An 11,124-nucleotide genomic window follows, 5' to 3' on the forward strand; every position below is an offset into this window, starting at 1 on the left:
GCTGTCGCCTTGGCAAGTGGGGTAATGTTGGGGGAAGGCGCGATGCATTCAGTATCAAAAGTCAATAGCAACAGAGGTATTGTCAAGAACGCAGGGGATTGGCGATACCAAAACCATCAGGTGCCCTCAATTCGAACACTTCCCAAGAAAAGACATAGCGGTTCGCCAGGAGCATCGACAGCTCTTCAAACACAGGATTGGGCTTAGATTTCGTGCCTCGTACCCAAGCCCTCGGGAGTCGGAAGGTGTTGAATTAGGGAGGTGTCGGCAAGCGAGCCTCGGCTACATTGAGATCTTCCCCACTCCATCGCTTTGACTTCATCGCTGACTCTTCTTCGACATCTAGCCCCAGTGCTGGAGCGCGCTTGCCGCGTGATGCCTATTCTGGAATCGCTTATTGACATGGAAAACAAGGCAATGTCGGATCACAGCAGTGAAGGAGAGGCGCCTCACCGCTCTGAGTGTGCACCAGGAGAGGGTGACAACAAAAGCTTGTCTCGACGACAGAAGATGAGCGCTGCTCGGCTTGAGAGGAGGCGAGCAGTGGATCGTGAATCTCAGAGAGCCACTCGAGCTCGGACTAAGGCATACATCTCGAACCTCGAGCAGACTATTGCTGCCCTGGAGAAGAACAGCAACAACGAGCAGATGTCAATTCTGATGAAGCAGATTCAACAGAAGCAGGCCGAGATTAATCGGCTGAACGCGCTCGTTTCCAGTGTGCAGAAGCTATTGGCGCCCCCAACATCAAATACCGCGCCTGGTGAGTAAAAATTCCTTGCCGAAGAGATATTGCGACTCTGTTGACGAATCGCGAGTCGTTCTAATATGATGCTGATGGAGTACGTAGCTGCGGAGGAGCAGGCAGACGAAGAAACCATTTCCATCTCTGATCAGTTCGTCCCGTTAAGTAATGCAACGATCTTACCTCAATTGCCGGTGCCCCGAACTGTCTCGGTCGTGCCATCACCAAGGAGAACCTCCTTGACACCATTTGATGCCTCATTGCAATGCAAGTATAGCAGCAGGAATTATTATGGTGCCCTCAACACTGCCATTGATTTCGTGCAAACTCACACTCGATCAGCCGCTTCTACTTCGCTGGATCAATCCGTGGATGATGACATTGCGATCCGTGCAGTTCTCCATGGTTGGGGCCAGGTTGAGGACAAGTATGATCTTGATCTGGGCTGGCAAATGTTAAAGGCTCTGGATCAAGGCCTATACACCAGAAGTGAGCCCGTTGTCAGGCTGGCACATCTGCGGATCGTGAGAGACACTTTGATCCATAAAGCATATGGGCAGGTCCCGAATCGACGCCAGCTGCCACAGTACATGCTTCCAACGGAGATGCAGAAAACCATCCGGCATCCTGTGCTTTCGGATTACTTTGTTTGGCCTGAAGTTCGAGATTACCTTATCCTCACAAAGACAATAGTGAGCAATGAGAAGAGGTCCGCTTGGTTTGCTGCGAACCTACGTTTCGAGTGGCACTATGACCTGAGAGATGTATGCAGGAGGCACAAAGAGACGGGCACATATGCGTATTCGGAGTTGTTCGATAGCAGCATGGAGAGCCTATCAAACTGGTCTGTTGCATCAGAGTTCTACACCCAAGCTTTGACTTCGCCATTGATGCGACCTTTGAGAACGCCAGAGGGGCCTGGCGAGCCCCAAACTTTACGGCAGTCATCCTCACATGTAGTCGAGTGGCCAGATGGACAGGACCATCTAGAAGAAGATGAAAGCAATCTACGACCATTCCCACCGTTTCCGTCAACACCGTCGCCTGAGGATCGCATCAAGGCTTGTTCACTCACCCATTCAGTCCCTGACGCTTACGACTCGCGACTTGCGGATTGGCCAGAGCTGAATTATATCAATCCGGGGTTCGGTTGGACAGGTTGAAATGGCACCTTGAACCTCCTGACTTGTTACAAATTCGAAGAGTGGTTGTTATTTTCTGAACGCCTTACTGAACCTTAGCTTCCATCATGGAATTATTCTGCAAGGGCTAATCGTACAGTCTCTTACCTGAACCACTGCTCCACTGCCAGATATCCACCAGTCACAGGACAACAAAACACCTGGAACTGACAATCATCGTTGGCGGAGGGCACCTCATACTTGTCGCCACCGGCATGATTGAACGAGACTCATGAATTTCAACGGCATAGCACTTTCGTCAAAACTTCTTCAAGTTTGTCTTGAATGTTAAGAGGAGTGCCCCATGAGCGCCAAGCAACAAACCCATCAGGACGAACTAGAATAGCTCCTGTTGACGAGATGCCTGCAGCAGACTCCCATCGACCATCAGGTGCTGCAATTTCCTGCTCACTCCCAACACGATGCGCAATGATCTCAATATTTAGGGAAGATGCAACGTTGGGGGCCACATAGCACCATTCATTCCCCTCCGCTCCGGCAAGAATGGTGAATTTCCGGGTGAAAAGGTCGAGAGTCGATATACGTTGGCCTTTGTGCTTGACCCAGATATGAGGTACCCGAGACCCGGCACTCCCACCAATCCCGAGAATCTGCGACAGAGTTGGTAGCAGTCGGACTATTTTCCACAAAAGAGGCGTGGTATCCTCTGAGATGATTGCCTCAGATGCATAAACATAACCGTAACCGGAGAGTCTGGGTATCCTCCGAATGAGCGCCATCACGGACGGAATACTTGTCGGCATTGAAAACAATCCATGAGCATCAGATGCTACCCCTGACTCATCCGAAACTAGACGTCCTATGGGAAGGCGTTCGGAATCATAGGTCTTCAGCAGTGCGGGCCTCCCTTGCCCGCTCAAAACGGCAGCAATTTTCCAGGCCAGGTTGTGGACATCCGCGATGCCAGTGGTTGCTCCTTGCCCGCCCCATGGTGGCATCTGATGAGCTGCGTCCCCTGCAAGAAACACTCGGCCATGTTGGAATTGTTCCGCCACTCTGACAGTTGGCTCCCAGGGCATGATGCTCTTGATATCGATAGCAACATCTGACAGACCGAGCGCAAGCTTCAGCAAACCCTCGCAGCGTTCGGCAGAAAAGTCTCCAGGCTCTTCTGTGGTGGCGTCATACGAAAGATGAAACACCCATCGGTCATGGTTGTTAATGGATGTGAACAACCCTCTGACTGTTGGCTGATTGACCAAGCACAAGCTGAATTCTCGACCTCGTACCAGCTCGCTGAGATCTGCATGGAACAGGATACTCAAGAGGGCCCCTAATCTTCCAACACCCGTGGTCTGAACACCAAGATTCTGCCGAATTGAACTACCTGCACCGTCCGCAGCGATCAAGTACGCTGCATGAATCGTCGACTGAAGTTTAGTGGTCCGGTCGCGTATAGTTGCGACTACTCCGTCAGGATCTTGCTCAATGCTGATGCATTCGGTATTAAAGATCACGTCGCCTCCACGATCACGAGCAGCTGACAGTAGGACCGGTTCAATCATGTCTTGAGTTCCGCGGGTACCCTCTACCGGACCAAGATAACTGAAATATGCCGCTCCTAGCATTCTGGGCGGGCCCGTGCGTTCTTTGCGAGGGTGCCTCTCGATGACTTCAACCAGAGAGTGGCCCTGGTATATACCCTCACTGGGGGCGAGAGCTGCTCCCGCTGCACGGACTTCTTTGTCGATTCCAAGTCCACGATAGAGTTCCATTGTGCGACGGTTAAGCCCACGTGCTCGCGGATGAATGGATGTACCAGTATGGCGCTCGACCAATTGCGACTTCACACCATGGCTTGAGAGGAAGAGGGAAGCCGAGAGTCCAACTATGCCTCCCCCAACAATAAGTACGGGTACTTGGGTTGTCGACATTACGATTTCCTAAATACGACGGAAGTAGAGGTCAAGATATTTCAATGACTCAACGCTCCCGTAAATATATACAGAATGAAGTATTCAGTTTCGGAAGACATGGGCAGGGTGATTTGAGGGCTCGGACTTGAAAGAATAGACATGTTTTGAGAGTTCGCCACTCTCCCGTCCAGAATGGTTAGACGCTAGCAGGATTAGTCTGTATGAGGGTCTTATTGGGACTATACCGCCACACCTTATCTGTTCCACCAATGGATCGACCAGAGAGCTCTCCTAGTGACCATCACCAAACCTATCTATTTTCCAATCCCGAATGCGTCCCTCTCGATGACCAACCGCATCATAGATGGTAATCGCCAAACATGAGGTCATTGAAAGTGTCTTGAATGAGAACTATTTGCTCCGAATCGGTGTACGGCGGTCAAGTATTAACATGCTCCAAGAGTAGTGCGACACGAAGAACATATCCAGAAACCCGTCCCTCATGATTCCATTAATTCTTCGGCGCAATCAACGCCAAGAACGCTAAGAGAGGCTTTAAATAAATGCTTGATTTGTAGGAGTAGTGCCCTTGTGACATATGTCGAGCCTTGCAGCTGCAATTCACAGTCGATATCGAGTACTCCCAACAATGGCACTCATGCGCTCAACCCCAGCTTCCTTCACTTCCGGATATAGAACATATCCCCATCTATAGCCCATCATCGAAACAACAACATCTCCCCGAACATGGGAGCCTTTAGCAGAATAACAAAGCAGGTCCCGCCGGCTCACATCGGTACCGTGCGTACCCTCCGTAGAATCGGAGCAATCTTCATAGCCATGTCCTCCTCCACCGCCTTGATCTCACACTTTCTGATAACATACTATGTACGTTCGGCCAACCCAGGGCCCCCGTGCCCCCGTGCCCAAGACCGCATTGCCTGCCTTCATTTTTCCAAGCTAACAAGCCGTCTTCCCGCAAAGCCCTGCTCCGGGCCCTCCATGTACCCAACGATGACCAGCGGCCTCTCCTACACGATCTACTCACGGCGGCACCGACGCGGACGAAACCTCCAAGTCGGCGACATCATCCTCTACGACAATCCTATTTTCCTACACCAGGGCGCATGCAAGCGGGTGATAGGCATGCCCGGCGATTTCGTGCTGCGCGATCCCTCTCAGAGCCCAACCGTCGGCGGCGCCCTGGTGCCTGGCATCACGGATACGATGGATGAGAAGGCCGTGCGCGTGCGTGACGAGCCCCTCATGGTGCAGGTCCCAGAAGGCCATGTCTGGTGCGCAGGCGATAGCTTGTCGTACAGCAGAGACTCGCGCTTTTACGGGCCGGTGCCCATGGCGCTGATCAAGGGCAAGGCGCTGTATAATGGCGATGGCTGGTTTAATTGGACTTCGTTCCGGACGCCGCAGCTGCTGCCACCCGCACGGAGAGATACGATCCATCTGGAACCCGACGACGCTGGCCCTGGTTGACGAATTCAGGAGTTTTAATGTGCAAGCACTGGATTTTGGCATGGAGATGCAGATATTGTAGGGCATAATCTCTGGGAGCCGATGTATATTTGTGCAAAGGGCTACATGGTTCGAAGTTATAGTGTACAGACCCCACCAGATCATTCTACCTAAAGCTGGAGGGATTGCGCCGCTTGTAAGGCAAGGGCTCCACCTTCTTCCTCTTCAACTCGATATCAGCACCTCCGAGACCAGCCTTGGCCATCACGGTGGCCGTATTTTCGTCCCAGATGGTTCGGAATAAGGATGCGGAAATTGGCTTGAGGAGGTGGCGGCTCATGAACCTTCGCACCGAGAAACCATCTCGTTGGACCATCTTTGCTGCGGCTGCCACGTCGATGGGGATGTTGTCCTTTTGTTGCAACACGATAATTGAAAGCCGATGATACGGACTGCCCTTCTGGGCGTGGGGAGGGAGCCATGGTAGCAGTACCTGGGTGTCGCTTGCGAGCTTGGCCAAATCAAAAACAGCTTGTGTGGGGGATATGGTTATGTTGGAGGCTAGGAAGTGGCATCTTGAGTCAAAGCTATCGGTTTCAACGTTCGGCACATCTGGGTCGACGACAGCCACGGTGACTACTTTGTCGCCCTTCTCGAATGCCTGAAGCGTCAATCGAGGAGGCTCTTCGCTGATTCGAGATGGAACATAGTCGCCTGGTGGAAAGACGCGCCTGCCAAATGCGACCTTGATATCCAAGATAGGATCGACCGCTGGGACCACGTCGGGTATCACGTTCATCTGCGTGATTCTCTGCACCTGGACTTTTCGTGCATACTCCTGCCACTTTCGTTCAGCGAGGTATCTGTATATCGGTTTGTTCATGTCGCCTGGAACAATTAGCCACATTTTATAGCATCAAGAAAGTTGTAAATACCATTGCCATCCTCGAACCGTCTCTTCACGTTTGGATCATTGACATCGGCCAGGATCTTGAGCCTCTCCAGTTCCGCCTCCATGCTTCTCAACCTTTTTTGTTTGTATGCCTCGCCCCCAGGGAAGGTGGCTGGATCAACGGCTTGCAGTCTCGCAATACGCGACCTTTCCAGTTCGATCTTGTTGACCTTCTCTTCTCGATCCGCGATCAGTATGTTGCGGGCCTCCTGGAAACATTGGTAGGGTAGTTGATCGAATGCAATTCCAGGCGACTTTGCAATCGCTGCTCTTCGTCGTCGCGAGCCAATTAGTCGCGTTCCGGCTCTGACAAGCTTTCGCTCAAGTCGAGGCACATAGACATTGATAGGGTCGGGGTTTCGATAATATGAGGTCTTCTGGACTTCGGCATCTTGAAGATTTGAAGGGCTGGTTGAGATGGCTCGGAAGAAGGACCCTGATGCTGAACTCGGCTTCTCGATGGTCAAGGATCTTAACGAGTGAAGCAACAGAGTGCTGGGTGCCCGAGAGGGTGCCATTTTGATTTGCGTGTAGCACCAGCTCTCACCTAGACTCCTAGCTTCCTTTCTCCGTTCACTCTGATCAAAAAGTTGCAGATTCAAGTCGGCGATCGGAGCTCTGAACGCTTGGCAAATCTCAGGTCACGGGATTATTTCTGTGTGATGCGTAAGCACGTGACTCACCTATTGCCACTTCAGTCCTAGCGCACCTGACTCATCAACTCACCTCAGCCCGGTTGGATGCCGGAAGGCTGCGGGAACACGCCGAAACCTCAACTCAACCAATAGAAAGGTTGTCTATTTCCATGTTCTTGGATAATGTCCAACCCTTCTCTCATTAACCGATAGGTGCGCGCAAGCCTTTTGCCAAATTAAAGATGTAAGTCTCCACATAGCTTTATGCAGTACTTAGCAGACCAGGGCGAGCCTGCTTCCTGAGGTGCCAGGGCCTTTCCAGGATTGGCTGAAGTTGGAAGGGGCCTGCAAAGCACTTTGACCTTGCAAACTAAGGTGACAACCACAGTACTACCTAGTCAGATTACTTAAGGGATTATGTACGAACTTCTAATGGCGAGAATGGGAAGGTTTCTCTGGTTGACCATCGTGATGCGCTTCGTCATTGCTTCTAAACTACCTTCACCGTGCTCTTGAACAGAATTGGCAATCAGTCAGTTCCTAACCGAGCGTCTTCCACCTTTTTCAACGGAGCAGGCTGAGGATAGGGATACACGCCTGATCGCGAACACGCCATGCACTCCAAGATGGGATCGACGCCGTCGGAGAAGTCGTTCTTCGGGAAAATCGCCGCCAAGATAGACCTCGATGTACCTACTTTTCTGATGATGCTAAAGTACGAGAACCAATCCGGCACTTGACCAGGCTGACAAGAGATGCAGAGGTGCAATTGCACCGGCAATTGGACTTGCAGCGTAGGTAATCCCAGTTTATTCTTTGAGACATTACCAACGGATCACAGATACCAGAGTGATCGCTTTGCAGAGGAGTATACCACTCTCGGATACCTGATATCGATCTTGTCAATTCTTTCTCTGCCGATTCTACCACGAGCAAAGTTTATCCAGAATATCACCGTCACGGTATTCAGTACCTGCTTCGCAGCTGCCATCTCGCTTTTGCAGATCTGTTGTGCTGTGGCAGCTCGACAATCATCGTCTCCTACACCAAGTTCCACATCTACCGGCGCTTCGGGCAGTACTCAGTCTCGAGAATACAATACCGCCGCCAATGTTACAATCGCTGTTTGGTTGTTCTTCAACTTGTACCTCGCAAACACGATCCGAGCCTGCAGGCCACAACTTCTCCTTACCTCCATACAGTATTGTTTATTCACCATCGTCACTTCTACATATGCACCATCATTTCCGACGATGGAGGCTGGAATGGATTTCGTCGAAAGAATACTAAAAGTTTTCTTGACTGGGCAAGGGCTGGCCACAGGAGTTTCGCTGATCATTCTTCCTGTCTCATCCAGGATGCTTTCATACAAACAAATGGCTCAGGTCCTCAACTCGATGAAAGACGCGCTCTCAATCCACTCGGCATACTTGCACGGCATTACGACACGTCATGCTGACGAAGCAGAACCTGTGGATGAGAGTGGTTTCTCTGCTGTTACAGAAAAGAATCCCCACGGATATGCATCAGTTGAGAAAGCGGCAGAGGATGCAAAGAAATTGAAACTGACTCTTCAAAAGGCGTCCCAAGTGTTTGCACAGTTGAAGATTGAGATCAGCTTCGCGAAAAAGGAGATCGGATGGGGAAAATTGGCACCAGAAGACTTCAACAATATCTGGACCCATATGCAACACATTCTACTCCCGGTCGCCGGGCTATCGACTTTCGTTGATATTTTGCAGTCTGTGAAGCGACAAAAAACGGAAGCAAGTGATTTTATCGAAAACCTAAATATGGTTGAAGCTATAATGAGACTTGAAGCAGAGGAATGGCGCGAACTTCTCCTTGAATCTCGTGGCCCTTTCCAACAAGCGAAAGCTGCACTTGTGGGTGGGCTGTCTCACGTAATGTATGTCCTTGAACTTGTGCCACGACCGAAAATTGGGGTGGAGGATGTCGAAAACAACGCACCAAATGTCCCTGCACCAGGAGATCCAGGGTTTGCGGCACATTTGAAGGCCAGCATAGACGCATTCCAAGAGCATCGAGAGGGCACCGTCCAAAGATGGTGCAAGAAGAAAGGGATTGATGTGCCTGCCAGATTTTGGGAGGATCCTTCAGTGCAATACAACTTTCAAGACTCGGCTGCTTTCCAAGAAGTCGTGCGACAGAAACAGAATCACCAGCAACTCTATCTGGTGCTGTATCTCGAGTATTTACTGAACTCTGTGGGCAAAGCTGTTCTTGATATGGTCCTGTTTGCCGACTCCAAGGTCCAAGATGGAACCATGAGCAAGAATAAATTCATCTTTCCAGGCTGGAGACGGATCCGCAAATTGATACAAAACTCCTACAGAAAAGTTGATGCTGAACAAACGCTCCCTGAGAGTCAGGCATCCGGGATTTTTATCAGGGTAGGGGATGCGCTCTCTGGATCAAAGGACCCCGAGCATCTCCCTCCAGCGACTTTGTACCAGCATGCAACCAATTATCTGAGGGCCATCCCTGAATTTCTAGGTTCACCGGAGTCTGCGTTTGGCTTTCGAGCTGCAGTGGCCAGCATGTCTATTGGTATCCTCACATATCTACGCCAAACCTCGCCTTTCTATATCTCACAACGTGGTGTATGGGCAGTCATCATGGTGGCAATCTCCATGTCACCTCATGCCGGAGCTGGCGTGCAAGGATTCATCTTCAGAATCCTCGGGACAATCGTTGCCTCAGTGGCGTCGTTGGCGATCTGGTATATGAGTGACCAGAAACCCGCTGCCATCATTCCTCTATCATATGTTTACTTTGTCCTGGCGCTTTATTTCCTCTTTAAGAAACCCAAGCATATCATCACGGCTGTTATCTCCATTGTGACTTTAATATTGATCGTCGGTTATGAGTTACAGGACCAAAAGCTAGGTACCGCGCGTATTGAAAGAAATGGTCAGCAATACTACCACATCTACCTGCTCGCGCCGTACCGACTTGTTACCGTACTTGCAGGTCTCGGTGTAGCTTTCATCTGGACATATTTCCCATATCCGATCACGACGCACTCCACACTGAGAAAAGATCTCGGCGACACTCTCTTTCTCCTTGCCAAGTATTATTCCTGTACCCACGCGACGGTCGAGTACAAGCTTCGCCATGGTGCGTATGCCACCTTACATGACAAGTCCGAACCGATCCGCAAACTGGATAAGGCACGGTTGAAAGTGTTCGAACAGATGCTTGTGATGATGAACCGTTTGCGGGAACATTCTGCATTCACCAAGTACGAACCCACCTTCGGCGGCCGGTTCCCCAAGGAGACCTACGATGACTTGATCGTGCACCTCCAGAGCCTGTTTAACTACATGGCACTGATCAACTACTCGTCGCACGCATTCTCCACCGATGGATCCACTGCGACCGCCGAAGAAAGTGAGTGGCTTCGAGACTTCCGTGCAATTACCGCATCCTCACGCGTCACATCCCACGAGCTCACATCGACACTATGCCTCGTGTCCGCAAGCGTCGCGAACTCCCAGCCACTCCCACCACACATCCGCGTCCCGCGCCCTGTCGACCTCGCAGACCAGCTGGGTGCCGTCGACCCAGGCATCCTGAGCGTCAAGCACATCCGCGAGCCATGCTACGCGGCGTTCGCGGTGCTCGAGGTCGCCGGCATCCTCATCATGCTCGAGATGCACCAGGTGCTCAACAGAGTCAAGGAGCTCGTCGGCGAAGTAGACTTCTCGGTCCATATCAACGATGCCAAAGACAGTGCCTCGTCCAGCGAGAGTCTCTTCGACGCGCGGAAGCAGGCGGCTGGTGATAATAATGTTGCTCGCCAGCCTGGCGGGGAGAAACGGAAGGACGCTTGATGTGGAGGTGCATGTCGTCGATCACCGCTAGGATGATGTGAGGGTTTCCGTGAGAGCGAGGGGGCGGCGGCAGTCTTTTGCCTTAGTAAGTGCTTGCCCCGGTCCAGGAGTCAAGGAGGCACGGAGGCACGGAGGATCATTCAAAAATGGGCCACAGAGTTTGTACTGATGTTGTTCTTGATGTTGCTCTCCGCCTAGTTCCATGGAGGATGCGTGCAAACAAGGGAAGGGGGGAAACACCACAAAAGTGCTCGGTCAGTCATCTGAAAGAAGGACCGAGAATGAAATAAAAATAAAATAATCAGATTCAATGTTCTGTCTTGCCTGACACTGCCGCTTGGTGGCTCTCCAAAACTCGTATTTGGGGGGTATCCTATCCACACGCTTTACCGCGTAGTGCCATGCCT

The 11,124-nt window shown here is 51.3% G+C and overlaps 5 protein-coding genes across 5 annotated transcripts; 3 read left to right on the forward strand and 2 right to left on the reverse strand.

The window, feature by feature from the left end:
- Nucleotides 1–375: 375 nt before the first annotated feature.
- Nucleotides 376–1,908, forward strand: A1O9_10411 (uncharacterized protein; the record flags this gene model as incomplete). The annotated part of the gene is made up of 2 exons (XM_013400572.1): nucleotides 376–763; nucleotides 851–1,908. 2 exons carry the CDS (start codon nucleotides 376–378, stop codon nucleotides 1,906–1,908), a joined length of 1,446 nt encoding a protein of 481 aa, XP_013256026.1.
- A 257-nt stretch (nucleotides 1,909–2,165) lies between these two features.
- On the reverse strand, nucleotides 2,166–3,821 carry A1O9_10412 (uncharacterized protein; the record flags this gene model as incomplete). Its single annotated transcript, XM_013400573.1, has 1 exon — nucleotides 2,166–3,821. One exon carries the CDS (start codon nucleotides 3,819–3,821, stop codon nucleotides 2,166–2,168), a length of 1,656 nt encoding a protein of 551 aa, XP_013256027.1.
- A 996-nt stretch (nucleotides 3,822–4,817) lies between these two features.
- Nucleotides 4,818–5,294, forward strand: A1O9_10413 (uncharacterized protein; the record flags this gene model as incomplete). Its single annotated transcript, XM_013400574.1, has 1 exon — nucleotides 4,818–5,294. One exon carries the CDS (start codon nucleotides 4,818–4,820, stop codon nucleotides 5,292–5,294), a length of 477 nt encoding a protein of 158 aa, XP_013256028.1.
- Nucleotides 5,295–5,439: 145 nt separating this feature from the next.
- A1O9_10414 (uncharacterized protein) lies at nucleotides 5,440–6,743 on the reverse strand (the record flags this gene model as incomplete). Its single annotated transcript, XM_013400575.1, has 2 exons — nucleotides 5,440–6,161; nucleotides 6,209–6,743. 2 exons carry the CDS (start codon nucleotides 6,741–6,743, stop codon nucleotides 5,440–5,442), a joined length of 1,257 nt encoding a protein of 418 aa, XP_013256029.1.
- Nucleotides 6,744–7,486: 743 nt separating this feature from the next.
- Nucleotides 7,487–10,717, forward strand: A1O9_10415 (uncharacterized protein; the record flags this gene model as incomplete). Its single annotated transcript, XM_013400576.1, has 3 exons — nucleotides 7,487–7,575; nucleotides 7,622–7,654; nucleotides 7,702–10,717. The coding sequence occupies 3 exons, from the start codon at nucleotides 7,487–7,489 to the stop codon at nucleotides 10,715–10,717; spliced, it is 3,138 nt and encodes a 1,045-aa protein (XP_013256030.1).
- Between the last annotated feature and the right edge of the window lie 407 nt (nucleotides 10,718–11,124).

This window comes from Exophiala aquamarina, assembly GCF_000709125.1.
Source record: "Exophiala aquamarina CBS 119918 chromosome Unknown aczIA-supercont1.13, whole genome shotgun sequence".
In the NCBI taxonomy this organism is placed as follows: domain Eukaryota; kingdom Fungi; phylum Ascomycota; class Eurotiomycetes; order Chaetothyriales; family Herpotrichiellaceae; genus Exophiala; species Exophiala aquamarina.